The following is a 25479-nucleotide window of genomic DNA, read 5'->3' on the forward strand; positions in this document are numbered from 1 at the left end:
GGCCGCTGTCTGAATCCAGCCCCCATACCCGCCCCCCAGAGCCCAGGCAAACCTCATCCCCACTGAGTTGCCCTGGGCTCCTGCCCACAGGCCCCGTGCTCACGTGTGCCTGTGTCCCACTGTCCGTCCCCGTGAGGGCCCAGCCTGCCGACGGCCACACCTCCGACATTGCCCAGGGAAGGGGTCTGTACATCTCTGTCCTCGGAGTGCCCCAGCCCGTGAGGACCCTCCCCCTCTGGACTTCACAGCACTCGGTATCTGCAGCCCCCCTCCCACGTACTCTGAAGTGTACGCTCTGCCCTCGTGATGCCTGGCAGTGCGCGTCACAAAGTCCCGAGCCAAAGCCCAGCCACGGTTTCAGCTGCTGCCGCCATCTCTCCCTGCCCTGGACCACGCGCCCTTTCCTGGAGAGAGGGGTGGGGGTGGGCGCAGGCCACACTCGTTGAGCGTTGAGCAGGGACCGTAGACAGTGTTGAACCGTGCGTCCTGGCAAGCCTCACACCTCCGACTCGGCGCGGCCGTATTTCTTGCTCCCCTAATCCAGGGCTTGCAGGTGGGCATCCACACCTGGGAGTCAGCCCCGCCCCCTCCCTGCCACTCTGCCATCGTGGTGGCCTTGGAGCTCTCACTTGGACCTTCCCTGGTAGAGGTGAAGAGTTGGCAGCCGTGCGGGAGCCTGCACGGGCGCCCCCGGGAGCCGCGTCCACCCCTCCCACCACAGTCCCTATGGCTGCGTTGTGGCCCCAGCCGGGAGGGCGGGGGGTTTTGGTGAACATTTGGTGGCCTCTGCCCCGGCCACAGGGAGTACAGGTAAAAGTGCGGGTTCCCCTCGCTCCACTGGTGAAAAAGCAACTGTTCCCAAGAAGCACAGCGCGTGACGCAGAGGCGCTAGGGCCTGCTGACCGTTGAACCAGGAATCCGGGGCTTGCGGCAAACTGGGCGCTGCCCCAGTGATCGTGGCAGACAGGCGACTGCTTTACGATGAACCACAGCGGAGGGGCAGAGGGAGGACAGCAAAAGGCCGGCAGCTGCTGCAGCCTGGTGACCCAAGAGCTCGGGGCTCAGCCCCTCAACACAGGGACGAACTCTGCTACAGGAGCCGCAGGTGGTGGGGCTCAGCCCACCGAGGCAGCTGTGCTGTCAGGGACACCTGGCCCACCGGGATCCTGGCAGGGCAAGCCCACAGCGAGGAGCCGCAGGAGGCGGACGTGACTCTCAGCACTCTGCTCTCTCGTATTTGGTCCATGGCCAGGGCACCGAGAAGCAGCTTGCTGTGTGCTGGGAGGGAGCGGAGGGCAGATCTCAGCGGAACACCAGTCATGGGCGCCCACGGAGGCACGGCGAGGCCCCCACAGAGGGGCTCTCCCTGGAGGGACCGGCTCCCCCATTCCATCTGGGAAGGGCGTGCGCTGTCCCCAGCAGCCTCCGGGCACTCCAAGCCAGAATGCTGCTCCCCTGGGAAGAGACCGCTCATTATCCGGCTGTCCCGCTTTCTAGCCACTCTGAGCTTTGGGGAATTGGTAGGAGTTCCCAAGGGTCCCTCCGGCCCCCCCAGGAGGGGCTCATCTGGCAGCTCTGGTGGGGAGAAGAGGGCGCGTGCCCTGGACGGAGGGTGGTGAATTCTGCATCCTTCAGACACCTGCCTGGCGGGATGTAGAAGGGGACATGTCACCGACGTCGAGGGGGAGTGGGAAGGCACGCACAGCTCAATGATGAGGTGCTGGTGGCTGCAGAGGCGATGCTGCGCACCCAGGGAGGGTTGCAGGTGTTCACGGATGCCGCCGGCAGTCAGGCCGGAACCTCTGTGCAGGACGTGAGCCCTGTCTTTGTGGCACCCACAGACCCCTCCACGGTCAGGGCCCTGGGAAGCGCAGGAGAGCAGGCCTCCTCCTGTCGGCACCAGCTCCCAAGGAAGACAACAATGCCTGGAGCAACGCCCCAGCCACAGGCGCCAACAATTAGTGCTATTTAATTACCAGCAAAATTAGCCTTGCATATTGATTTATGGCCCTGCAGCAGCAACACTCTCTCAGAGGGATGGGATTTCTCACAGCTGGTCTGAGAGGGGCCAGGCGGGCGGCCCTGGGCCACGGCCAGCACGGCCGGCCAAGGACACGGCAGGCCTCAGTGCTCGCCTCGCCCACGACTGGTTGTGTTGACCACCCAGGGAAGATCAGATGCATTGGCTAGAACAGCACTCTGGGGTGGGGGTGGGGGGAGGGAGGGAGTGAGCCAGCTGGGTTTTTTTTTTTTTTTAAGATTTTATTTGAGAGGCAAGATTAGAGAGAAAGAGAGAGTCTCCCCTGGGCTCTGGGGCGGGGCCGTGCCGCAGGTCTTACCTGGCCTTCCACCGTGTGCTGCGCTGAGCGCAGTTTCAGAAGTAGCAGGGTAGGCCGCCTCCTGGGGTCCTGGCAGCATTGGCTCCAAGTTTTTTGGGAGCGAGGTTAAGAAAGAGGCAAAAGCAAACAGATTCTGAAAAGCAAATACCGTGGGAGGAGACAGGAAACCGAGGGCAGCGCTCCGTGCGCCGCCCCGGGGTCTCTCACCTGCCCCCAGCGCTGGCAGCTGAAGTCTCCGACCGCTTTATCGACCTTCTGCAGCCACAGGCCTGTAGGAGAACCCGGGCCTGCTGGTGAAGCCCCACTTCCACTCGCGGAGGTAAACTCACCTCCGGCTTGGAGGTTGTGGGTTCGCCAGCCGGCAGCGGCCTGGGATGTTCTCCTGCTCTGGGGTTTCGGATCTTAGAGGTTTTCACGGAGCCACGCGGGCCTTGCTGATTTCCAGGCCGTCTTAACTCGAGATTCAGGAAGCTATACACGGAGAACCGTGTCTTCTATCTGCTCCAGGCAACGCTGTTCCCTAACCCTGTTCCAGCCACGACATTCGCCCATAGTCCTCCCCATGCAGAAGCCACCGGGAAGCAGCCAGCGCAGGTGGAAGGCGCCTCCCCCACCCCGGGGGAGGCGCGCTTACGGGCAGGTGCAGCCAGAGGACAGCCCCAGGCCGAGGACCGCCCCTCAGCCCCACGGTGGAGACAGTGGGAGGCACCTGGGCTCTGACACCTGTTGCGGGCGTGGGCAGCGCCCTCCTCTGGCTCCGGGAGCAGGCGGCGCATTCGCCACCCGCCCGCAGCCCCCTCCCACTCGCGCGCCAAGGGACGGCGGTGGCGACGCGGGGTGTGGGGCAGGCCAGGGGGGAGGTGGGATTCACTTTGCGGATTGGGGCTCACAGCTGTCACTCCGGAAGGGTGGGGCATTTTTAAAAAAGACAAATCCGCTAGGCAAAACCCCGAGCCCGCGCAGGGAGCCGTGGCGATCGCCGGCGCTCCGGAGGCAGCGGCGGCCGAGCGGGGCCGCGGCGCCGGCTGGCGGGCGGCGGCAGCTGCGGCGCACAGCCGCGTCCCCGCGCCGGCCGGGCCTCCCCCGCGCACATCTGGCCCGCCTCCCGCGGGCGCCGGGGGGGAGCCCCGCGCCTCCGAGGCCGGCTGTGTGCTCGGCGCGCGTAGAGCCCAGCCAGCGCGGCCCGGGCCCGGCCGAGGCGGCGGCGCGCAGAGCGGCTGCGCCCCAGCAAACTTTGGGCGCCCGAGTGCGCGCGCGCGCGCGCGAGCCCCGGGGCGCGGCGGCCGGCCCGGGATGGGGGCCGCGTGCCAGGGCGCCCCAGGCCGCCGCGCGCTCCGGCCCACCCGCGCGGGGGCCCCAGCGCCGCATCTGCCCGCGCCCCGGGCGCCGCAGCCCCGCCGCCCTGCTGCCTTCCGCGCCCGCGCCGGCTAGCCCCGGAGTCGCCAGCCGCGGCCACCGCGGGCCCCGCGCCCCCCTCCCGGAGGCTGCCTCCCGGGGCCACTCTTCGCTTGGGTAAACAGGACAGAAAAAAGCCCTGTGGATTACATTTTTTTTTTAAATCGTGGTTGGGGGTGCAGGAGGGAGGTGGGGTTTGCCTGCGCGCGTGTTGGACTCGGGAGAAGTCCGGAGCCCGCGCGCGGTCGTCGCCTCCCGGCCGGGCCATGAGCTGCCCAGAGGAGGGCGCAGGGCGGCGGGGCCGCTCGGGCTGCTAAGCGGGACTCCTGCGCCACCCAGCCCGGCTCCGGCCTTCCGGCAGCTCGGCCTCGGTCTCTTCGCCTGGACGGCGCCGGGGAGCAGAGGACCCGCGCTCCGGGTCTCCGGGATGTGCGCGTCTGAGATGGGGACGCCGTGGCATCACTGGTCCCCCGTGCTCATCAGCCTAGCCGCCCTGTTCTCCAAAGGTGAGGACGCCGCCGCCCGGGTCCGAAGGAACTTTGCTGGGAGTGAGTGTGGGGGGTGCTTGCGAGGCGGGGGCGCAGGAGAGAGGGCGACGTGCGGGGCGTGTGCGTGCATGCGCGCGTGCGGCGGCTCAGGTGCTGGCGGCCCGGGCTTGGCCGCAGGTGCCTCCCCCGGAGGGCTGGGCATGGAGGCCCTGGCGAGGCTGCGAAGGACAGGGAGGGGACCCGGGAAACTGGTGCTGTTGCCAGGAGGCGCTGTGAGGCAGGGGAGCGGAGCCAGGGGCCGAGAGAGAGCGCAGGTGGCGGCAGGGCCGAGCCCCTAGCGCGGAGAGGGGAAGGGAATGACCTGGCACATTCCGGGAACTGGGGACTGACCTGTCCAGCTGGCACGGAGCTGTCCGGAAATCATTTCAGAGCAGTCCTGCTGTGTGGGCTGCTGTGGAGTGCGTCCACGATGCTCAGCGTGCGGCCTGGAGGCCAGCCAGGAGGAGGGGGGCCCGCGTCTCTCGAAGGGGCTGCTGCGGCTGTGTCAGCGCGGGGTCTCACCCTGGGCACAGACCCCTGTGACCTGAGCGACCGCGCGGGGCCCTGGATTGAGGCCGTGAGCGAGGCGGGGGCTCCCTGTCTGTCTCCTGCTTCCATTGGCAGCGCACGGTCTGTCCTGGGAGGAGCCAGCCTGGCAGCCGGTCCTCGAGGCACAGTCCTTGGACTGGCGAGGCGGATTGCAGAGAGCACCAGCGCCTGCTCCGGGCTGGGTGGACCCCACCGAGCGCTGCCTGCGCGGAGAGATGGAGTCCTAGTCCCAGATGTGCGCTGGGAAGCCGGGGACGTGTGTTTCTGCGGAGATGAGCTCTCCTGGAGAAAGTTCAGAGCCGGCTACCGCGCGCAGAGCACTCTGGTCACTCTGGTCCTGTGGACTCTGGTCACTCTGGTCCTGTGGACTCTGTGTTCCGGGCTCCCTTTCAGCATCATGAGGGGTCTTGTTTGAATCTGGCCCTAGATTTGGAAAACCGACCCCCTAGTTTCTGGGCTGGCACATTTAGGAAGAGGGCGTGGCCTGCCCTGTTCCAGTCCTGACCAGTGTGGTTGACAGGGGCCCACATCTCCTAATAGTGGATAGGAGCGATCCCAGGGAGCAGCCTTCTGAGGTCCAGGATGTGCCGGGTACCCGAGAGGGCTGGTGCACTGAACAGAGCCAGCTCAGGCAGCTGTGAGGTTAAAACCACACAGACCCACAGCAGCAGCCTGGCTGACTGAACATAGCTACGAGGCAGGCTTGTTATTGGTTGTCACTTGGTTTAATATAAGAACAGCCTTTTCTGTCTGTATGCTGCAGTAACAAGGTGTTATTAAGAAGGGTACAGAGTGGCTGTGTTTTCTTGGTGTGGATTCAGCTCTCGGCTTGATTTCCTCCTGCGACTGAGCAGTGTGGAAGGAGCTTTAATTCCTCCGATGCCTGTGATGCCTACCTTCCACCCGTGGGAACAGCGTACAGGTCCCTAAATGAGGACCCAGCTTACAGGAGAAGCCACTTCTCAGCTGGCCGGAAGTCAGGCTGTGAACAGATACCATCAACAGAGTATGTGATGTGGGATCAGACCGTGCACGGGTGGTGCAAACCCAGATGTGATGTGGGATCAGGCTGAGCGGACGCCTCCCATGAACCTGGCGCGTGATGACGCGATGTGTTTGCATGCTGGGTTAGGGAACTCCACTCCACCAGACAGCTCAGCGGCGCATTAAACCTGTGTGCGGACTTCACATGGCATTGAGCTCAGGACTGAACCCAGGATGGAAAAGCAGTGATTGTCTGTAATATGCCAGGAATAAAGAGGAAGAATCTTAACACCCCCACCCCCACCCCATCACCTCCACCCCCCCATCACCACCACCCCCCATCACCACCCCTACCACCACCATCATCACCACCACCCCCCCATCACCACCCCTACCAACACCACCCCCACCATCACCATCCCCACCACCACCCCCACCACCATCACCACCATCACCCCCACCCCTACCACTACCACCACCACCACCATCACCACCATCACCCCCACCATCACCCCCACCCCCACACCCCACCACCATCACCACCATCACCCCCACCCCTACCACTACCACCCCCCCACCATCACCCCCACCCCCCACCACCATCACCACCACCACTACCCCCAACCATCACCACCCCCACCCCCATCACCACCATCACCACCCCCACAATCACCACCCCCACCCCCACCCCCATCACCACCCCCACCATCACCACCACCACTACCCCCAACCATCACCACCCCCACCCCCATCACCACCATCACCACCCCCACAACCACCACCCCCACCACCATCACCACCACCACCCCCACCGTCACCCCCACCCCCATCCCCCCCACCCGGCAGTTGCACAGAATGGGATTCTGGGGGAGATGTGCAAACTCAGGGCAGATCAGCTCTCTGCCCAGGGGTTCACGTGACTCCCTGCCCTTCCCGGGATTCTCTGACCTTTCAAAGTTCCAAAGCAGCTGAGAGTCAAGTCTGCGTGTGTGTGTGTGAGTGTGTGTGTGTGTGTTTATATATAAAAGGGTGATTTGTTTATTTGAAAGGCAGACTACCAGAGACAGAGGGAGAAGCAGAGAAAGTGACTTCCCTCTGCTGTTCACTCCCCAAGTGGTCGCAATGACCAGGGCTGAGCCAGGCTGAAGCCGGGGCTAGGAGCTCCATCTGGCTCTCCCACGTGGGGGCAGGGGGCCAAGCACTGGGTCCGTCCTCCACTGCTTTCCCAGACACGTGATCAGGGAGCTGGATTGGAAGCAAGGCAACTGAGACTGGAACCTGCACCCGGTTTGGGATGCTGGTGTCGCTACCCACTGCACCACAGTGCTAGCCCTCCAGGCTGCATTTTAATTAGACGTAAACACACAAGTGCCCAGTTTGCCTGGGACGGAGGAGAGGAGATGATCATCAGCTATCAGTGTGTGCCACAGCGTGTTAGTGCTCCCCTGCACTGTCTCAGTGCTTTCAGACAGGGAGGTTTGAATGGAACCAAATGCGTGTGTTAGTAGCAGGCTGATGTCCTTGGGCCTCGCACGTGATTGGATTTCAGGAGCAGGATGTCGCTAGTCATAGAGCAAACGCACTCGCAGGTCGATGTGTGTTCTCTGAGTTAGAGAATTAAAACAAGAATATGATTTTATTAGCAAATGCACATAAGATGCCACCCTTGTCCTTCTGTCCCGTCAGGCCCAGGAGCTATGGCAGGAAGCAAAGTGAGCGGCGACCCGTCTCGGGGCCCAGGAGCTGTGTCGGGTTGTCAGAGTGTCTCCGGTGTGGGGTCCTCGCTGTGCTGGCCTGCAGGGGTCTCCTCCTGGGAGGTGGCGGTGTGGGAGGGTAGGCTGAGGATGAGAGGCGGGGGACCCGGGGCAGGCGGCGAGCAGGGCGGCTCCTAGCGCAGAATCAAGGAGTTGCTGCGTCTTTCCAGCTGTGCTCTTTCTTGCAAACGCCAATGAGAAGAGACCCTCGGAGTCCGTGACACTGCCACCCAGAGCCTCGCCCTGCCTGCTCTGCCTGCTTCCAGGGGAGCGAGCTGACAGCCTGGGCAGGGCTTCTCCTTGGCACTGTTGCTCCTGGGCGGAGGCAGCTCTGGGCAGCAGCACCTCCTCTTCCCTAGGCAGTGGGAGCCCCGGCGAGCAGTGCACCTGCTTCGGGGCAGGCGGAGTGAGTCCAGGAGAGAGAGAGGGGCCGGCTTCATTCTGCTCAACGCTGGGAAGGAAGAGGCTGAATTAAAGAATTGAACAAAATATGATTTTATTAGCAATGCGTGCGTGAGAGGCAGGGCTCTAAGTCTTAGGGCCTCTTTAACTTGTTTCCATTGTAAAAGCCAAGAAAAGAAAATGGCTAAGCAACACAAGAGTCACAAGCATCCCTTATCATAGAGGCTTGCACTGCCCCATATGTCTGTCCACCTGTCCATTTCCACCTCTCTCTCCAGTCAGTCGGCACCACCCACCTGTCCATCCATGCAGACTCACTGTCCGGATCCACAAATGGGAGTGACACTGTCCCCGGTCAGTTGTGCAGACACAGCAGGGGGGCTCACAGGCGGGGGCGAGGGGGCGAGTCCAGCTGAGCACTGGCTTGGCAGATGTCCAGCTGTGGTCCTGGGCTCCCAGTTGGCCTGAGGGGGTCTCTGAACTGAAACTTGGCTGTGCCACTTGGACACATCCCAGAGCCTTCGGGGCCTCTTGGCTGCCGTGGTCACCTGGAGCCCATCAGAACTCAGATGCAAGCCCTGGACCCCTGAGGCAGGGGTGGTACTGACAGAGCCGTGTTTTGCAGAATGAACACAGAAGTTTAGCTCTGCTGGTAGCAAGGACAGGATCTAGCTTCGTGTTGATGGAGGGTGGAGCTGAGGTGCACGCTGGCCAGCATGATGGTAGGACATGGCCAGCACGGTGCTCAGGGGCCAGCAGGTGGCACTGGGCTGACCTGTGCTGGGTCCCAGGCATCTTGTCCCAGGACCCCATCCCTGCCTTTCCCAGGGGAACATTTTATCCAAGCAGTGTGGGTGCTCACCCACACCCTGGAGAATAGCGTGGAGTCAGCAGGAAGACCTCCTGGGGTGGGGAGGCCCCGGCAAGGAGGCAGAGGAAGTGTACCCCGTGGGCTGGCCTCAGGGGTGCAGGCGCCCGCTGCGGAGGCTCCGCAGGGCCTGAGAGCGGCACGTGTGAGAAGCCAGGGGGAACCTTGTAGTAAGCTTGGGGAGTGTTGCCAGAGTGGACATGACTGCCCAGGAGACACAGAGCCCTCCCTCGGGCAGGGTGCTGGGGTGCTCGGGCCCCCGTTTGCAGACCTGAGTGCGAGGCCAGCAGCACTAACTCAAGCTTGCCATCACCCACTTGCTTTCTGTCATCGCTGTGACTGCTGATGTCACATGCCAGGTGTCCCACATGACATGGAGGGCAGCACTGGCCACTCGCCCCAAGTGGGTCCAGACGTTCTGCTGCCCCACGCTGTCGGCTCAGCCTGCTCTGGGCCACTTGGGCAGAGGTCTGGCCACAGGATGGCAAAGTGGCCACGCGCTCTGCATCAGTTGGTGCTGGTTGGGGGGGGGGGGCTTCCTCTCCGCTGCTCTGAACAGAGCCTCAGGCTTAGCCCTGAGCGGCCTGGAATCCGGGCTCACCCCCATGCCCACTCACCGGGAGTGGGACAGGCTGGGGCCAGGGTCCTCAGCTCCATGGGAAGGGTGGCTCCAGCCGAGGCCGTGTCCTTGGCCGGCTCCACTCCTGCTTGTGTGTCCATGGGGCGAGGAAGGGCCCTCCCCATCTGGGTAGACCCTTGTTACAGCAAACCCAGAGCACTGGCTGCATGTGGCTGACTTCCCTCCCGCAAGGGGAGGTGTGGAAAATCTTAGTTTATTCAGAAAATAAGAGCCCTGGTCCCTAATCATAGCAGCCGGCGCTCCAGGAGCCCAGTGAGTTTGACTTGGGGAGAGGATGACCTGTGTACCAGGATGTCTCTCTCTCCTAATATTTTAAATTTGTTTTCTCGTTTTACTTGAAAGGCAGAGAGAGATCTTGATCTTCCATCTGCCGTTGTACTGCCAAGTGCCCACAACAGCCAGGGTCGGGCCAGGCAAAAGCCAGGAGCCCAGAACGGCATCCTGGCCTCCCTGTGGGCGCAGGGACACAAGTCCTTCGGCTGTCACCCACTGCCTCCCAGGGTGCACACTAGCGGGAAGCCAGGGTCGAAGTGGAGTGTGGACTCAAACCAGACGCTCGGATGTGGGATGTGGGCGTCCTAAGTGGAGGCTTAGCCCCCGACCCCAGCACCTGCTCTGTGGGGTGTCTCCCTTTTGAGGGATGCTGTGTCCGCCTCTGGGTGCAGGAGACGGGGGCAAGTCCAGCTGGGGGCCAGGTCAGCGGCCTGTGAGCAGACGAAGCCTCAGGGCGTGGCAGAGTACCAGTGTCCACAACAGGAGTAACCGTGCCCTTAGTGCTGGTGACTCACGACTCACGTGGGCCGGGCAGGCCTCCTCGCTGTCCTGTGAGTACTATCCTGTCCACTTTACAGAGGGAAAAACTGAGGCGGAGAGATTTGAAATAACTGGGACACATTCACCTAAGGAGTTCTTCGGGAAGGCACAGCCCCCTTAGATAAGCCAGAGCAGGCTGCCAGCGCAGGTCGCGGACCACCTGGTGTCCGTTTTTATTTGCAAGGGGGGGGGGAGAGATTGGTTCACTGCCCAAACTCCTACTGCAGCTGGGCTTGGGCCGCAGGGAGGCCAGGAGCTGGGAGCTCCGTCTGGGTCTCCCACGTGGGTGACAGGGCCGATGACTTAGCCTGCACTGCTGGCTCCCAGGGCGTGCCTCTGCAGGCGCTGGGGCTGGGAACTGAACCGAGCTGCTCCTGTGTGGGCTGTGGACCTCTTCCCCTCCAGGACAGATGCCCGCCTGTCTCTGTAGCCATGGTAGTGGGCATTTAGGGACAGGGTGAGCCTTAGGAGAAGGGTCCGGCCTCCAGGCTCCCAGGCACCATTGCTGGGCGCCCCGAGGGCGGCTTGGCTTCGGCGGGTGATGGATGAGGGGAGGGATGCCGCTGGGCTGGGAGGAGGCTGCGTCTCTGTGTTCATTCAACAGGTCCCTGGGCCAGTGGGGAAATTCAAAGTTTACAGCAATGCAAGCGCACTCTGGGCAGTCTGGCGTCCATGGAGGAAGAGGAGGAGGAGGGAGGAGAGGGGGAGGTGCCCTCTGCCTGCCTCCGTGGAGCCCGAGCCTGGGCGGAGCAGTCGCCTTCCACCGTGGTATTTACCTGGCTCATCCTTTGGCTTGGGTACCGGCAGGACTGAAGGACCCCAGGAGCACTCGTGGGGGTGTTTCACAGACGTTACCTGTTGAGACACAGCCTTTTCTAAGAAGTTGGGAGACTCTGTCGTAGGCCTTAGTCCCCGGGGGAGAGGCCATTTCTCCGGAGCGCCGCGGTCCCCGCTTCGTCCCGTGCTCGCCGCTCCTGCGCTGAGTGCCCAGTGTCCATCTCGGCTCTCCCTGGCGGACGCCCGGAGCTGAGCTCTGGGTTCCTAAGCGTCGGCTGTAATTCGCTCCTTGTGAACTGGCTGTAGCCGTGACTTTTATTTTCCTGCCTTTGTTTCTGTCGACTTCCTTGCCTGTTGACTTTTTCCCCTGGCACTCATGCTTTGCAAGCTACCTGAATTCGTTTTTGAAAGAGAGGGAGACAGAAGCGGCGCCCCCAAGGTGACTGTGCCGCGTTTCGGTGCGCTTCCTCCCAGCTGTTTCTCGGTGCGGGTAGCCAGCTGTGTCCATTCCCTGTGTGGCACATACAGTGTGTTTCCAACCTGCTTGATTGATGTTCATGAGAGCACTGCCTTGTGTTTTCAAAACGTGGGCCAGGCATTTGGCCCTGTGGGTACGATGTTGCTGTGTCCCATGTCAGAGTGAGTGCCCGGGAGCCAGTCCTGCGGGTACGGTGCTGCTGTGTCCCACGTCAGAGTGCCCGGGAGCCAGTCCTGTGGGTACGATGCTGCCTGTGTCCACGTCAGAGCGCCCGGGAGCCAGTCCTGCGGGTACGGTGCTGCCTGTGTCCCGTGTCAGAGCACCCGGGAGCCAGTCCTGCGGGTACGGTGCTGCTGTGTCCACGTCAGAGCACCCGGGAGCCAGTCCTGTGGGTACGGTGCTGCTGTGTCCCACGTCAGAGCACCCGGGAGCCAGTCCTGTGGGTACGGTGCTGCTGTGTCCACGTCAGAGCGCCCGGGAGCCAGTCCTGCGGGTACGGTGCTGCTGTGTCCACGTCAGAGCACCTGGGAGCCAGTCCTGTGGGTACGGTGCTGCTGTGTCCACGTCAGAGCGCCCGGGAGCCAGTCCTGTGGGTACGGTGTTGCTGTGTCCACGTCAGAGCGCCCGGAAGCCAGTCCTGCGGGTACAGTGCTGCTGTGTCCACGTCAGAGCGCCTGGGAGCCAGTCCTGTGGGTACGGTGCTGCTGTGTCCCGTGTCAGAGCACCCGGGAGCCAGTCCTGCGGGTACGGTGCTGCTGTGTCCCACGTCAGAGTGCCCGGGAGCCAGTCCTGTGGGTACGATGCTGCCTGTGTCCACGTCAGAGCGCCCGGGAGCCAGTCCTGCGGGTACGGTGCTGCTGTGTCCACGTCAGAGCGCCCAGGAGCCAGTCCTGTGGGTACGGTGCTGCTGTGTCTACGTCAGAGCGCCCGGGAGCCAGTCCTGCGGGTACGGTGCTGCCTGTGTCCCGTGTCAGCACCCGGGAGCCAGTCCTGCGGGTACAGTGCTGCTGTGTCCACGTCAGAGCACCCGGGAGCCAGTCCTGTGGGTACGGTGCTGCTGTGTCCCGTGTCAGAGCACCCGGGAGCCAGTCCTGCGGGTACGGTGCTGCTGTGTCCACGTCAGAGCGCCCGGGAGCCAGTCCTGCGGGTACGGTGCTGCTGTGTCCACGTCAGAGCGCCCGGGAGCCAGTCCTGCGGGTACGGTGCTGCTGTGTCCACGTCAGAGCGCCCGGGAGCCAGTCCTGCCTCTGCGTTGACTCCAGCTTCCTGCTACGTGCGCGCTGGGGAGCCGCAGGGCATGCTCAGGGACTCAGGTCCCTGCCACCTGCATGGGGGCCCCCACTGAATGCTAGGCTCGGGCCTCGGCCTGGCCCAGGTCCAGCTGTTGTGGTCATCTGGGGGGTGAACCAGCAGATGGGAGATCTTTTTCTCTGCCTTTCAGATAAATTAAATACAAATTCTACAAAGCACTGAGTATAATCTTAATGTCTGCACTACAGTTTAAAAGGTTTTGCTGTTCTAATCTTTATGCTCTGATGGCCTTTGGCGTAAGGTTTGTTGTGGTTATGTCTGCAGAGGGACCACAGCTGTCGAGCCAAGGAGGACGCTGAGCTGTTGCTGCCCGGCTCTGTCCCCATGGGAGGCACCGTTGGCACAGGTGCTGGTCGTGGGTGGAAGCATGGTTTGGCCGCTGGCTGGGTCAGCGGCACCGTGACCAGGAGAGCCTGCTGCGTGTGTGGGCGACTCTGGGAAGCTGTTTGGTTGTTCTGCAGGAATTTGCCGCCTGCGCCGAGGGGGATTCTCACGGCTCCAGACTCTGTGGGGCCCATTGCCATGTCACGACGTGGCTCTGGAAGGGTGGGGCAGGCAGTGCCTGCTGTCCACGGTGATCAGGGTGTGTGCATGGCTGGGTGCGAGCACACTGGGGACGTGTGCTGTTGAGCCAGACTGCATGGTCATGAGGGAGGCAGGACATGTCTCAGGATGAAGGGACGGGGCACTGTGTGGCCAGCTGAGAGCGACAGGTGCAGCTATGACGTGGGAGGAGGCGTCTTCCCGGATTCTGTGACCTCTGTGGGTGCCAGAGGCGCCTGCCGAGTAGATGCACACAGAGTCCATTCAAGTTCTGTCCCACGACCCACAGGCTTCCGACAGGGAATGCCACGGAGAATTTTTCTGTTGAGCCAGCGGGAGACAAAGGTACAGGAAATCGACTGCCCAGCAGGTGCTGTTCACCGTGGGAGCTGAGGCAGGGGCCGTGTCAGTGCCCTCTGTGAGCCGAGAGACACAGAGAAAAATGGTTTGACCGTGGGACAAGGAAGGGCTGTGACCATGCTGGAGAGCCTCTCCCGGGGACCCCATCGCTCTGTGCTGGCCTTGTTCTCTCCTGGCCATGGGGTCCTCTCTGGTGGAGAGAGATTAGTTGGGTCATAGGAGGTGGTGCTGGGTTCTCCGTGTGCTGCAGGGAGCCTGGCAGGGGGTGAGGAGCCGCAGCACCCAGGGGATGCCCCCGACCACAGAGTGCTCTGACTCTGACCCACGTCCCTTCGTGGCCTCCCCTTCCTTCCTCATGGCACCAGGGCCCACAGGACGTGGCTTCCAGCAGGACTACCCCAGACTAGGAGACAGTCTGCCACTCCGGCCATCAGCCCAGGGAGGGCTGACGTCATGTGCATCGTGGCTGTGCTGCTCCCTGTGCACCTTGGGCGGCAGGGGACTCTGTGCTCAGCAGACAGCCCAAGCCCATGGAGACCCCTGCAGGTCTCCACCGGATTCAACTTCAGCTCGAGGTGGAAAGTCAGAGAGCAGTGTGGGTGGGGCAGCCTTGCGATGCGGGAGAGCTCGTCTTCTGAACCACTCTTGGCGCACGGACGTGGCGGCATCGTGGAACGTGTCCACGTGTTGCTCCTGGCTTCAGATTGGCGCAGCGCGCTGGCCATAGCGGCCATTGGAGGGTGAACCAATGGAAAGGAAGATCTTTCTCTGTCTCTCTCTCTCACTGTCCACTCTGCCTGTCAAAAAAAAAAAAAAAAAAAAAGCCCAGCCTCCCGGAGAAGCCGCTCCGGCCCTCGCGTGTTTCTGTAATGCAGTGTAAGCTTTGTTTCCTATGAGTGTAATTTTTCTGAGTCCCTAATTAGATGTAAAAACTAAGCACAATGGAAATTGCTGCTGTGCATAAATATTTGCAGTGTGTGCTATCGAAAGCAAGCATCAAAACACACACTGGCTTGTCGTACAAGCACTCAATATTTCGCGATGTAAGATCGGCAGAACTACTGAGAGTTCTGCTGAGAGGGGAGGGCACGGCTCATAGACCAGCGTCTGTGTTTTCGGGGAGCAGTGTCAGCGGGCAGAGGGAGACGGGGTCTCTGATGTGCTGTGACAGAAGGCACCGCTCACACACACACAGCTCGGCCCTTTTAAGTTCCGCGCGTCTGCTTCCGACAGAGCGCCTTGCTTGGTTTCCTTAATGAGGTGGTGCACGTTAGGGACCTGGGTTTTGCCCGTGGTTCAGATGAATGTGAGCTCAGAACAAGCAGCAACGATGTCCAAGTTGTGCCACTGTGATGCTGAGAGCGTCCTGTGTGAACTTTGGACAGGACAAAAGCTTGCAGTGTGCACAGGGCCAGATGTCACAAATTCACTCTCCTGAAGTAATTTTCCCAGAATCGTTTTGCATGTGGGAAAGCGATCTTCGATGGGGAAAAGGACACTGTTGTCATTCTTTTACAATTTAGATCTTAAATTGCACTCAGTGGCTCAGAAGGATCTGAGTGAGACAAATGGAACGAGGTCAGTGGACCCAGGGCGCTGTGTCTCCAGCAGACGGACGAGAAGGCATGTCCTTCGACATTGTGTTGTGACTTGCAGGGTCAGACGGACTTCTGTGGCCTGCACCTATGTCTGAGGTCCTTCCACTGTGGACGTTGGTCAAGATTTTGAAGTGAGGACACTTCCACAGAAATGTGGGTTTTCCCATCACTGCCCAGTTCTGGCCGAGGGCGCCGATGCTTGTGTGTGTCCACGGGGGCCTCCCCCGGGTGGCTGCTCCTAGTGGGACATTTCTCTGTCTCCCTAGATGCTGTGGTTTCTGAGAGTGTAGAGAGACAGTTCAGCAGTTGAGAAGCACACCCAGGAGCACCCCGCGCGGACTCAGCTTCACCCTTTGGTGCTGTCCCCCAGGTCCTCCTGTAACCACACTCAGGGAGCTGCTTTGAGCTTGCTGGATGCTTTGTCCTGGTGTTGCTTCTGTGTGCCCGCCACTGCCCTTTAGACAAGGTTCTATGGCGAGAGGCGAGGGGATGCAAAGTTCTCCAAGGGTGTAGGAGTGGGAGATGTTGGTTTTAAAGGTAGATTTATTTATTTACTTGAAAAGAAGAGCAGGAGAGAGGGAGGGAGGGAGGGAGGGAGAGAGAGAGAGAGAGAGAGGAACAAGAGCTTCCACCTGCCGATTCATTCCCCAAGTGGCTGAAGTGGCCTGGTCTGAGCCAGGCTGAAGCCAGGAGCCAGGAACTCCATCCAAGTCTCCCACCTGGCTGGCAGGAACCCAAGCACTTGGGCCATCTTCCTCAGGTTTCCCAGGCACGTTGGCAGGGACCTGGATCAGAAGGGGACAGCCAGGACTAAGCTAGCACTCTGAGGTCGGATGCCAGCATCACAAGTGGTAGACAGACCTGCTGTGCTGGGAGAGTTGTCCTGTGATGGAGGGGATTTGAAAGGATCAGGTCCCAAATTCTTGACTTCCATGTGTGTTCCTCTTGAACTTGACTCGTTCAGATCAATCCAGTCACCTGTTCCTGGCCTCTGGCTCCTTTCTTTCTCCTCCTGTCTCTCCCTCCCCCTCCCCTCCTCTGATCTTCCAGTACAAAGGCCTGTCTCACCCGGGTGGTGTGTGATTCATTCCTCCACAGCTCCCAGAGCACAGGCAAACTCCTTTCATCAAGACAGGACAACTCTCCCAGCACAGCAGGTCTGTCTACCACTTGTGATGCTGGCATCCGACCTCAGAGTGTTGGCTTAGTCCTGGCTGTCCCCTTCTGATCCAGGTCCCTGCCAACGTGCCTGGGAAACTGTGTGCTCATCAGGGGATGTGTTTACAATGAGACCAAAAATACTGTTTATTTGAAAAGATAATTATTAAAATGTGCATAATGTACTTGTGTTGTCTTGATTTGCAGCAGTCATAGCTGTAGTAATTTCGACCTCAGTGATCTGACCGCTCGTCATCTCGCCGTGAGAACAAACTTTAAGCAGTTTAAGTTTGGTGTATAAACACCCATAGTTTATTGTAAGAAGACATAATAGGGTGCTGGCTGCATTTTCTCCAAGGTTAAAGTGTGTTGTGTTAGGATAAAATTCTGCAAGGGAACCAGAGTGAAGTGTGAGCGCAGGGAAAGAGGGAACAATGTAACATTTCTGATTGCTCATGAAGAGTTTTTCATGGATTGTATAAATGGAGGTGGTGGGTGTCAAGCCATTCTGTTATTTATATTCCAATAGATACATTTAAGAGAGTGATGTAACAGTTTAATTTTGAAATGTCAAGATTTACAATACAGTGGAAACTTCCCCCTTAGCAACTATTGCAACTCTGATGAAAAATATTAGCTGTCACCTTTTCCAGTGTGCAAGAAGTTACATAGTTTTTAAAGTTTTCTTCCAGGAGTTACTGGGACAATAATGCTGGAAGGCCATTGTGTGTAGCACAGTGGTTCTTAGCCTTGGGCGGGCACCAGTGCGGGTGCCTGGAGCTGCACAGCACAGCGGGTGACTCGAGCGAGAACCATGACAGGAGCTCCAAGGCTCCAGACATGAAGACGTGATCAGAGGAGGGAATGTGAATGCCTGACTTGATCAGGAAATGCCGTACAAATGGCTTGAAAGTGCACCCTGTGCCCCATAAATATGCACACTTGCCCCATGCTAGTCAAACACTCCTGACACCCTTGTGGAGTGTAAACAAATTAAAGTCAGAAAGAATTTCCAGTGTGCAAGTCAGTCATGGAGAGCAGCGAAATCGGAATAGCCCAGGGTTAGCCCCAGACATCAGTCATTCTGAAAACTCCCCCGGTGATTCTGATGGGAGGTGGAGGCTGAGGACTGTGGGCCAGCGCCGTCAGGCTGAGCCGTGTGTCTGCAAGCTGGACGTGGTGAGCTCCAGCTGCTCACTGAAGTACAAGAGAAGGTGTTCTGGGGAGCATCAGGCTAGTGAAGTATGATTTGCGTAGAGTGAACTGCGCTGGTGTTCTGACAGATGTGTGGGTCTTGAAACCATTGCCACCATCCAGATCTCGACCATTCCCATCACTCCCCTGACAGCTGGCCCCTCCCAGTGCCTGGGGACCAGGGATCTCCCTCTGCCTCCGCCTCTCCTCCTCTCCTCCTCTCCTCCTCCCCTCCTCCCACTCCCTCTCCTTTTCCTTCTCCCCCTTCGTCCCTCCCTGGACCCCAGGGTTTTGTGTTCCCCAGAATGTTCTGTGGATGATATTGTATGTATGTAGGCTTTTGGGTTAGGTGTAGTTCACTCAGCAGAATGCCTGCGATGTGGCTGCAGGCTGTTGGGTCTCGATAGTTAACGTGTTATTACTAATGTGCCGTGGTGTGGATATAGCAGGGTTGGTGTACCCTCACCGGTTGTAAACACCAGAGCTGTTGACAGGACGCGTGAAGCTGCTCCAGGCATTTGTGTGTGGGTTCGGTGCAAACGTCTGTTTTTATTGCTCTGTTGGTGAACACCTAGCGATGCTGCTGCTGGTCCTTCGGGAAGTGTGCAGTATTTAACACTGGGAGAAGCTGCCAGGCTGCCTTGCGGAACGGTTGAACCATTTGGCATTCCTGCTAGCCATGTGTGGGCCCCAGCTGTCCTGCCTCCTTGCCAACATGTGATATTCTCACTCTGGAGCCTCATTCTCGCCGTTCAGATACCTGTGTCCTGGAGCCTCACTGTGGTTTCTGTTTGCGATTCCCTAATTACCCGTGATGTCGAGCAGCTTTTCGCACGCTCGTTTGCCATCTGCAGGTCTTCCTCCTTAGATCTGTTCAAATCCTTTGGTCTTTACAAGTGGGCGACTGATTTGGGTTGTCTTCTGTTCAGCTGTGAGAGCTGCCAGTCCGTGTTGTTTAGAAGTCTTCCATCAGCTGTGATTTGAAAATATTTCCTTCCATCCACAGCGTACCTCTCCTTATTTTAACACCTTGGCAGAGTAAACTCCTGTCTTGATGGAGTGGAGCTCCTCTCTAGGGTGTAGACTTGCGTTGTTCTGTCTTTGGAGTCTTTGCCAACATGAAGGTCATGAGGCTCTGACAGGCGTTCCCCCAGCAGCACCGCACGCCGAACCCTCACTGTTGTGGGTGATTTCACGACTGCTGTGGGATGGGTCAGAATTCACTTGCTTTCTGCGTAAAGCACCGGTTGTTCCATGTACAGAATGTTATTTCTCTTTACAGTTTTGTTATGCTCCTCGACCACATAGGGCAGAAATATTCTGGACTCTCATTCCCTGGCTTACGTCTATCCCTTCACTGTCTTGATTACTGTTCTTTGTAACAAATTTTGCAATCAGATAATGTGAATCTTCTAACTTTGCTCTTATTCCAAGTTGTTTGAACTGTTCTAGTCCTTTTGACTTGCAATATAAATATTGGAAGTAATTGCCTCTTTCTTTAAGATTGTGCTGGGATTTTGGTTGGAATTGCAGTGAATGTATGAAAAACCCACCCTGGTAATAATGAGACCTCCCATCCACATAATAATGAAGTCTCTGGTCCATGAACATGGTATATCTGGCAACTGATTTAGGTTTCTTTTACTTTTATCGTCATAGTTTCATAGTGTTCACCATTCAGATGTCTTACATATTTCTTAGATTTTTGCCAAAAAATGTTCCAGATGTTTGGATGCTATTGAGAATAGTACTCTTTTTAAAATTTGAATTTATAATGCTTTGTTGAGATTATGTAGACATATAATTGGGTTTATTTGTATGTTGACTTTGTATCCTAAACTCATCTTTAGTAGATGTTTTTGGCTAGATATTTGGGAATATTTTGCACAGACAGTCAGGTCATTTGTGAGTCATTTTGCTGCTTGATTCTCACTCTTTACAACTTTCCTCTCTTGGACAGGGCTCAATGGGAGTGCTGAGAGGGCACTTCTTTGCCTGGTCCCCGTCTTAGGGGAAAGACACTGCATTTTACACCATCAGGTGTGGTGTTGGCTGTGCGTGTCTTGTAGATGAAGACATTATGCCTGTTCCTAATTTTCTGAGATGTTTTATCATAAACTTTTGTCAGATCTTTTTGGTCCGATAGACAGCAGCATGGATCTATTCTCATATGTTGAGCCCTTGTATTCCACATACAAACCCAGAATCCACACATAGGCAAAGCCGTGGTGTAGAATTCCTTTTGTGTACTGTGCATTCTACGTGCTGATATGCTGTGTTGTAGAGGGCTTTGGGTCCACGTTCATGAGCAGTATTTCCATGGCTTTCTTTATACACTGTCTTTGCTGCTTTTAGTATCAGGGTGATGCTGGTCTCATACATGGAGGGGGGAGTGTCCCCTCCTGTTAGATTTTTCTGGAAAAGACTCACGTTTCAAGCTCAGGATCTTTAAGCATTTGGTTGGAGTTGTCTGGTGAAACCACCCAAGTCTGGAGCTTTTCTATTGCAAATTCATTTTATTTGATAGCTTCAGGGCAACCCAGATTATCTGCTTCATAATGGACGGATTCGGGCACCTGGTGCTTTCTGGTGAATTGGCCCATTTTACAGATGGAAGTGATGTTCGCAGTATTGCTTTCTTAGCCTTTTCGTGCCTTGCAGACCCGTGGTGGCGCTCCCTGCGCCATCCTGCTATTGGTGTTGCACTTCCTCTCTCCCTCCTCTCCTCTTCACTCTGACCCGCGGTTTACAAATCTTATGTCTCTTCCAAGAGCTGCCGTTTCATTTTCATTGATTTTTCTTTATTGCTTTTCACTTTTAAATCTTTCATTGTTTTCTGCTGTAATATGTATTCTCATCTGTGACATCGCATTAATTTTCCTGTCAATCTAGTTTCTGCATCTGGAGTCTTAGGTCATTTTTTGAGACTTCTTTTTTCTCCTAATTTGATCATCACTTGCAATAAATTTCTCCCTGGGCACTGTTAGAGCTATGTCCATCCAACTTTTATGTTATACTTTTATTGCCTGAAATTTATGTGTATTTTTCCTAATGCCCCTTGTGACTTCCTTTTTGACTCATATGTTATTTAGGTATTTGTTTACTTTGAAATATTTGGAGGGGCCAGTGCTCTGACGCGGTGGGTAAAGCCCTGGCCTGCAGTGCTGGCATCCCATATGGGCACTGGTTTGAGTCCTGGCTGCTCTTCTTCCGATCCAGCTCTCTGCTGTGGCCTGGGAAAGCAGTAGAAGATGGCCCAAGGCTTTGGGCCCCTGCACCTGCGTGGGAGACCCGGAAGAAGCTCCTGGCTCCTGGCTTCGGATTGGTGCAGCTCCTGCCATTGTGGCTATCTGGGGGAGTGAACCAGCAGATGGAAGATCTCTCTCTCTCTGCCTCTACCGCTCTCTTTCTCTCTCTCTCTCTGTCTCTACCTCATTATGTAACTGTCTTTCAAATAAATAGAATAAATCTTTAAAAAAAGAGAAATATTTGGAGATTTCCCAGATTCTTTTCTGATATAAATTTCTAGCTTAATTTCCCTTGGCCCAGAGAACATATTTTGTAGGATGTTAATGCATTTATTTTACTTTTTTTTTTTTTTATATTTTCAATGTCCTGGATTGTCGTCTTGCTAAATGTGCATTGTGCCCTTGAAGGACGCATTGCTGTCTTTGTTGGAATACTCTAAAAACACCAATCACATTGGCTGGTTGACTGTGTTGTCCACGTATTCTACCTCCCTACTGATATTCCGTGTTCAGGTTCCTCTGTCACTGGAGGAGAGTGTTGACCTTTTATTTTTTTAAATTTTATTTATTTATTTATTTATTTGACAGGCAGAGTGGACAGTGAGAGAGAGAGACAGAGAGAAAGGTCTTCCTTCCATTGGTTCACCCTCCAATGGCCGCCATGGCCAGTGCACCACGCTGATCCGAAGGCAGGAGCCAGGTGCTTCTCCTGGTCTCCCATGCGGTGCAGGGCCCAAGCAGTTGGGCCATCCTCCACTGCCTTCCCAGGCCACAGCAGAGAGCTGGACAGGAAGAGGGGCAACCGAGACAGAATCCAGCGCCACGACCGGACTAGAACCCGGCGTGCCGGCGCCGCAGGTGGAGGATTAGCCTAGTGAGCTGTGGCGCCGGCCTTTAAATGTAATTATGGATTGTTCTGTTTCTCCTTGTTGTTCCTTGAGGTTTCACATTTTTATTTTATTTATTTTCAGAGAGAAACTGTCCATTGGTTAATGCCCAAATGCTCTGATTAGCCAGGGCTGCTCCAGGCAGAAGCCAGGAGCCTGGAGCTACAGCTGGGTCTCCCACGTGTGTAGAATCACACGTCCTCCCACGCGTGTAGAATCACACGTCCTCCCACACGTGTAGACTCACACGTCCTCCCACGCGTGTAGAATCACACGTCCTCCCACGCGTGTAGAATCACACGTCCTCCCACGCGTGTAGAAGTCCCTGGATCACCTGCTGCCTCTCGGGGTGCACGTCAGCAGGGAGCTGGGGCGGGGGCAGAGGAAGGGACGCGGGGTGCAGCTGTCCCAAGCGGCGTCCTGACTGCTGTCGAAATGTCCACTCTTCTGCGAGATTTTTTCCTCATGTATCATTTATTTATTTATTTTTTATTTTTTGACAGGCAGAGTGGACAGTGAGAGAGAGAGACAGAGAGAAAGGTCTTCCTTTGCCGTTGGTTCACCCTCCAATGGCTGCCGCTGCCAGCGCACTGCAGCCGGCACATCGCGCTGACCCGAAGCAGGAGCCAGGTGCTTCTCCTGGTCTCCCATGGGGTGCAGGGCCCAAGCACTTGGGCCATCCTCCACTGCCTTCCCGGGCCACAGCAGAGAGCTGGACTGGAAGAGGAGCAACCGGGACAGAATCCAGCGCCCCGACCGGGACTAGAACCCGGTGTGCTGGCGCTGCAAGGTGGAGGATTAGCCTGTTGAGCCGCGGCGCCGGCCCCTCATGTATCATTTTTAAGGATTTATTTATTTCGGAAGAGTTGCAGCAAGAGAGGGAAAGACCAAGAGAGAGAGATCCTCCACCTGCTGGTTCACTCCCCAGATGGCTTCAACGGCCAGCGTTGGGCCAGGCTGGAGCCGGGAGCCAGGAGCTTCATCCGGGTCTCCCCGTTGGTGGCGGCAGTGCAAATACTTGGACCGTCTTAGGCTGATTTCCCAGGCCAGCAGCAGGGAGCTGGACTGGAAGTGGAGCAGTTGGGACTCGAACCAGCGCCCATATGAGCTGCTGGCATCACAGGTGTTGGCTTCACCTGCTGCGCCACAGCGCCAGCCCCTCTGCCTCAGTTGTTTGAAGTTCTGTTGTTAGCTGTCCGCATTTAGGATTGGTACGTGCACCTGTGCCCTGCGTCAGTGCCTCTCTGGAGTGTACCTCTCCCCTGCTGCGCCATCTCCGTTTCTGCCGCTGTTGTGAGGCCTGTGTGGCCTCTCGTGCCTAAGCAGCCACCGTGTCTGTGGTGCTCGCCCCCCTGACGAGCCGCGGTATTTGTCGGTGCCTTTGGCACTGTGCGGTGTGGACCTGTGTGTGTGGCCCGGTTCGCTTGTCTGTCTCTCCTCTCTGCCCTCTGTCTGCGGCACGCTTTGCAGTTAATGGGATTTAGTTTCACTCGCGCTGTGTCTCTGAGACTGGGCTGTTACTTGTATTTGTCAAAATGCAGCCCAGTGGCTGCCCGGGACCTGGCTCAGTGCAGACTTCGTCTCTCCCAGCCCAGTCTCCAGCCAGCGCCGGCCCCACCATGTCAGGTGCAGTGTGCGCACCTGCCGCCCAGCCCCTCCCATCTCTGGTTTGATTAACGCCATTTGTTTTATTTTTGCAATGCTATAAACCCAGCATCCATTGTTGTTAATTTTGGTTTTTACAGTCAGTCATTTTTAGAGCGATGGAAAATAAGATAAAATGGATTTTATCCAGAAGTCTTCAGTGTTCTGTGTGGACACAGTTTCCCCTGGTAATACCCTTTCTGCTCCGAGCTCCTGTTACGCAGGTCTGGGGATGGTGCTTTCCCATCTTTGACTTCGCTGAAGATAATTTCACTCCACCTTAATTTTAAAAAAAGACTTATTTACTTGAAAGGCAGAAGAACCAAGAGACAAGGGGAGGGGGAGGGAGCTCTTCCCTCTGCTGGTTCACTCCTCAAATAGTTGCCATGGTCAGGGTGGAGCCAGGCGGAAGCCAGGAGCTTCCTCTGGGTCTCCCACGTGGGCGGCAGGCGTCCAAGCACTTGGGCCATCTTGTGCTGCCTTCCCGGGCACATTAGCAGGGACCCGGATGGGAAGTGGGGGAGCCAGGACTGACACTGGCCTGCCGAAGTAGGATGCTGGAGCTGAGGTGGCCTGACCCACAGTGCAGCAGGGCCTGCCCCTCCCCTTCGGTTTTTCGAGCTGTTTTCGTGGGGCGTGGAACTCTGGGTGGACTGTTGTCCTGCGGTGCGTCCAAGGTGCCCCTCCACCGTCTTCTGGCTCGGCGGCTTCCGACGGGAAGCCCGCGCCCCTCTCTGTCCGTGCTCTTGGTCTTGGGCTGTCCTGGACACGTGGGGTGTCCAGAGGTGCTGGCTTCTCTGTCCCACCTGGGACTCTCTGGAACTCAGGCACTGGGACTGGTGATGCCCTCATCACGTCTCGCCTCCTTCCTGCCTCCTGCCCCGCGCGGGTCCGACTCCGGGTGTGCCACACGGCTGCGCCCAGCGGCAGCCCCGGCCTGCTCTGCTCTGCTGACTCTTTTCTCTCAGCGTTTCCGTTTCAGATGCTTGGAGGGCCCTCCCCCTCGGTGAGACTTCAGTGGCCGTGTGTGGTCTGCAGAGGTCGCCGCTGCCCGTTGGGGCAGTGTCCCCGTTCCCTCTCTGCCTGACCCCCTTGGTCTCCACTCTGTGTCGCGGCGGCATCCACCTGCCCTGCTCCCAGAGTCCTCCTCCGAGCCCGGCCACAGTGGAGTTGTGCCTTGCTTCTCTTCTCTCCTGGGAGGAGCCTCTTCCGGATTTTGGGCTAGTTTCTCTTTGACAGGGTCAGGAAGCTCAGTCGCTGTGCAGGTTCCTCAGCCTTTTGTTGTTGGGATGAGAACAATACTCTTGCCAATTCCATCTTCAGCGGCAGGTTTGACGAATGACTGTTAGACGGAGATGTAGTCGGCAGACGGAGATTCTGATTCCTCTGAGTTGGGGTGGGACCCAGGGCTGTAAGTCCCCCAGGGGCCTCCCAGGTGCTGGATGTGGGCATGGACTGCATGGGGGGTGGCAGTGACGCCTGGTGGAGCACGCACCTGGCGTGTGGACCTGGGTACATGAGGCTCTCTCTCCCCGTGCGTTTCTTTGATGCACTGTTTGGAATTGAACCAGGAAAACTCATCACTTCAGATATTTCCAGCACGGGTAAATCGGCAAAATCCACCAGTTCCACAAATGGGGGAGAAGGTGAGAGTCAGATGGGGGAGGAGAGGGGACCAGGAGTGGCTGCCGGAGGAGCCCTGACCAGCCCCAGGATGAAGGGACAAGGGGGGGAGCCGCTGCTCCCAGGTCGGGGCCAGAGCAAGTGCATTGTGGGAGCTTCCAAGGACTAAGGGGCCTTTGACACCTGGGGTGCCGCCCAGGCATCGCTCAGACAGGAAGGATCCCTGGTTCCCGTCTCCTGCCAGTGGCTTTCACGGCTTCATCCCCACCTAACACCAGCCGTGGTGGGGGCCTGGGAATGCTGCCTGCAGGGGCTGGTCCACCCCCAACCATGTGAGAGAGGGGGCTGGTCCTCCACCCCCAGCACACGTGAGAGCGGGGGCTGCTC

The 25479-nt window shown here is 57.7% G+C and overlaps 1 protein-coding gene across 1 annotated transcript in view; it reads left to right on the plus strand.

Annotated features, from left to right (window-relative positions):
* The first annotated feature begins 4161 nt into the window (after nucleotides 1–4161).
* The window catches only part of TMEM132D (transmembrane protein 132D), a 469684-nt gene continuing 448366 nt past the window's right edge, over nucleotides 4162–25479 (plus strand). Inside the window, exon 1 of the mRNA XM_062182824.1 lies at nucleotides 4162–4240. Within this exon, the coding sequence (XP_062038808.1) occupies nucleotides 4162–4240 (79 nt within the window). The remainder of the gene's footprint in view (nucleotides 4241–25479) is intronic.

The sequence above is a fragment of the Lepus europaeus genome, chromosome 23, assembly GCF_033115175.1.
Source record: "Lepus europaeus isolate LE1 chromosome 23, mLepTim1.pri, whole genome shotgun sequence".
NCBI lineage: Eukaryota > Metazoa > Chordata > Mammalia > Lagomorpha > Leporidae > Lepus > Lepus europaeus.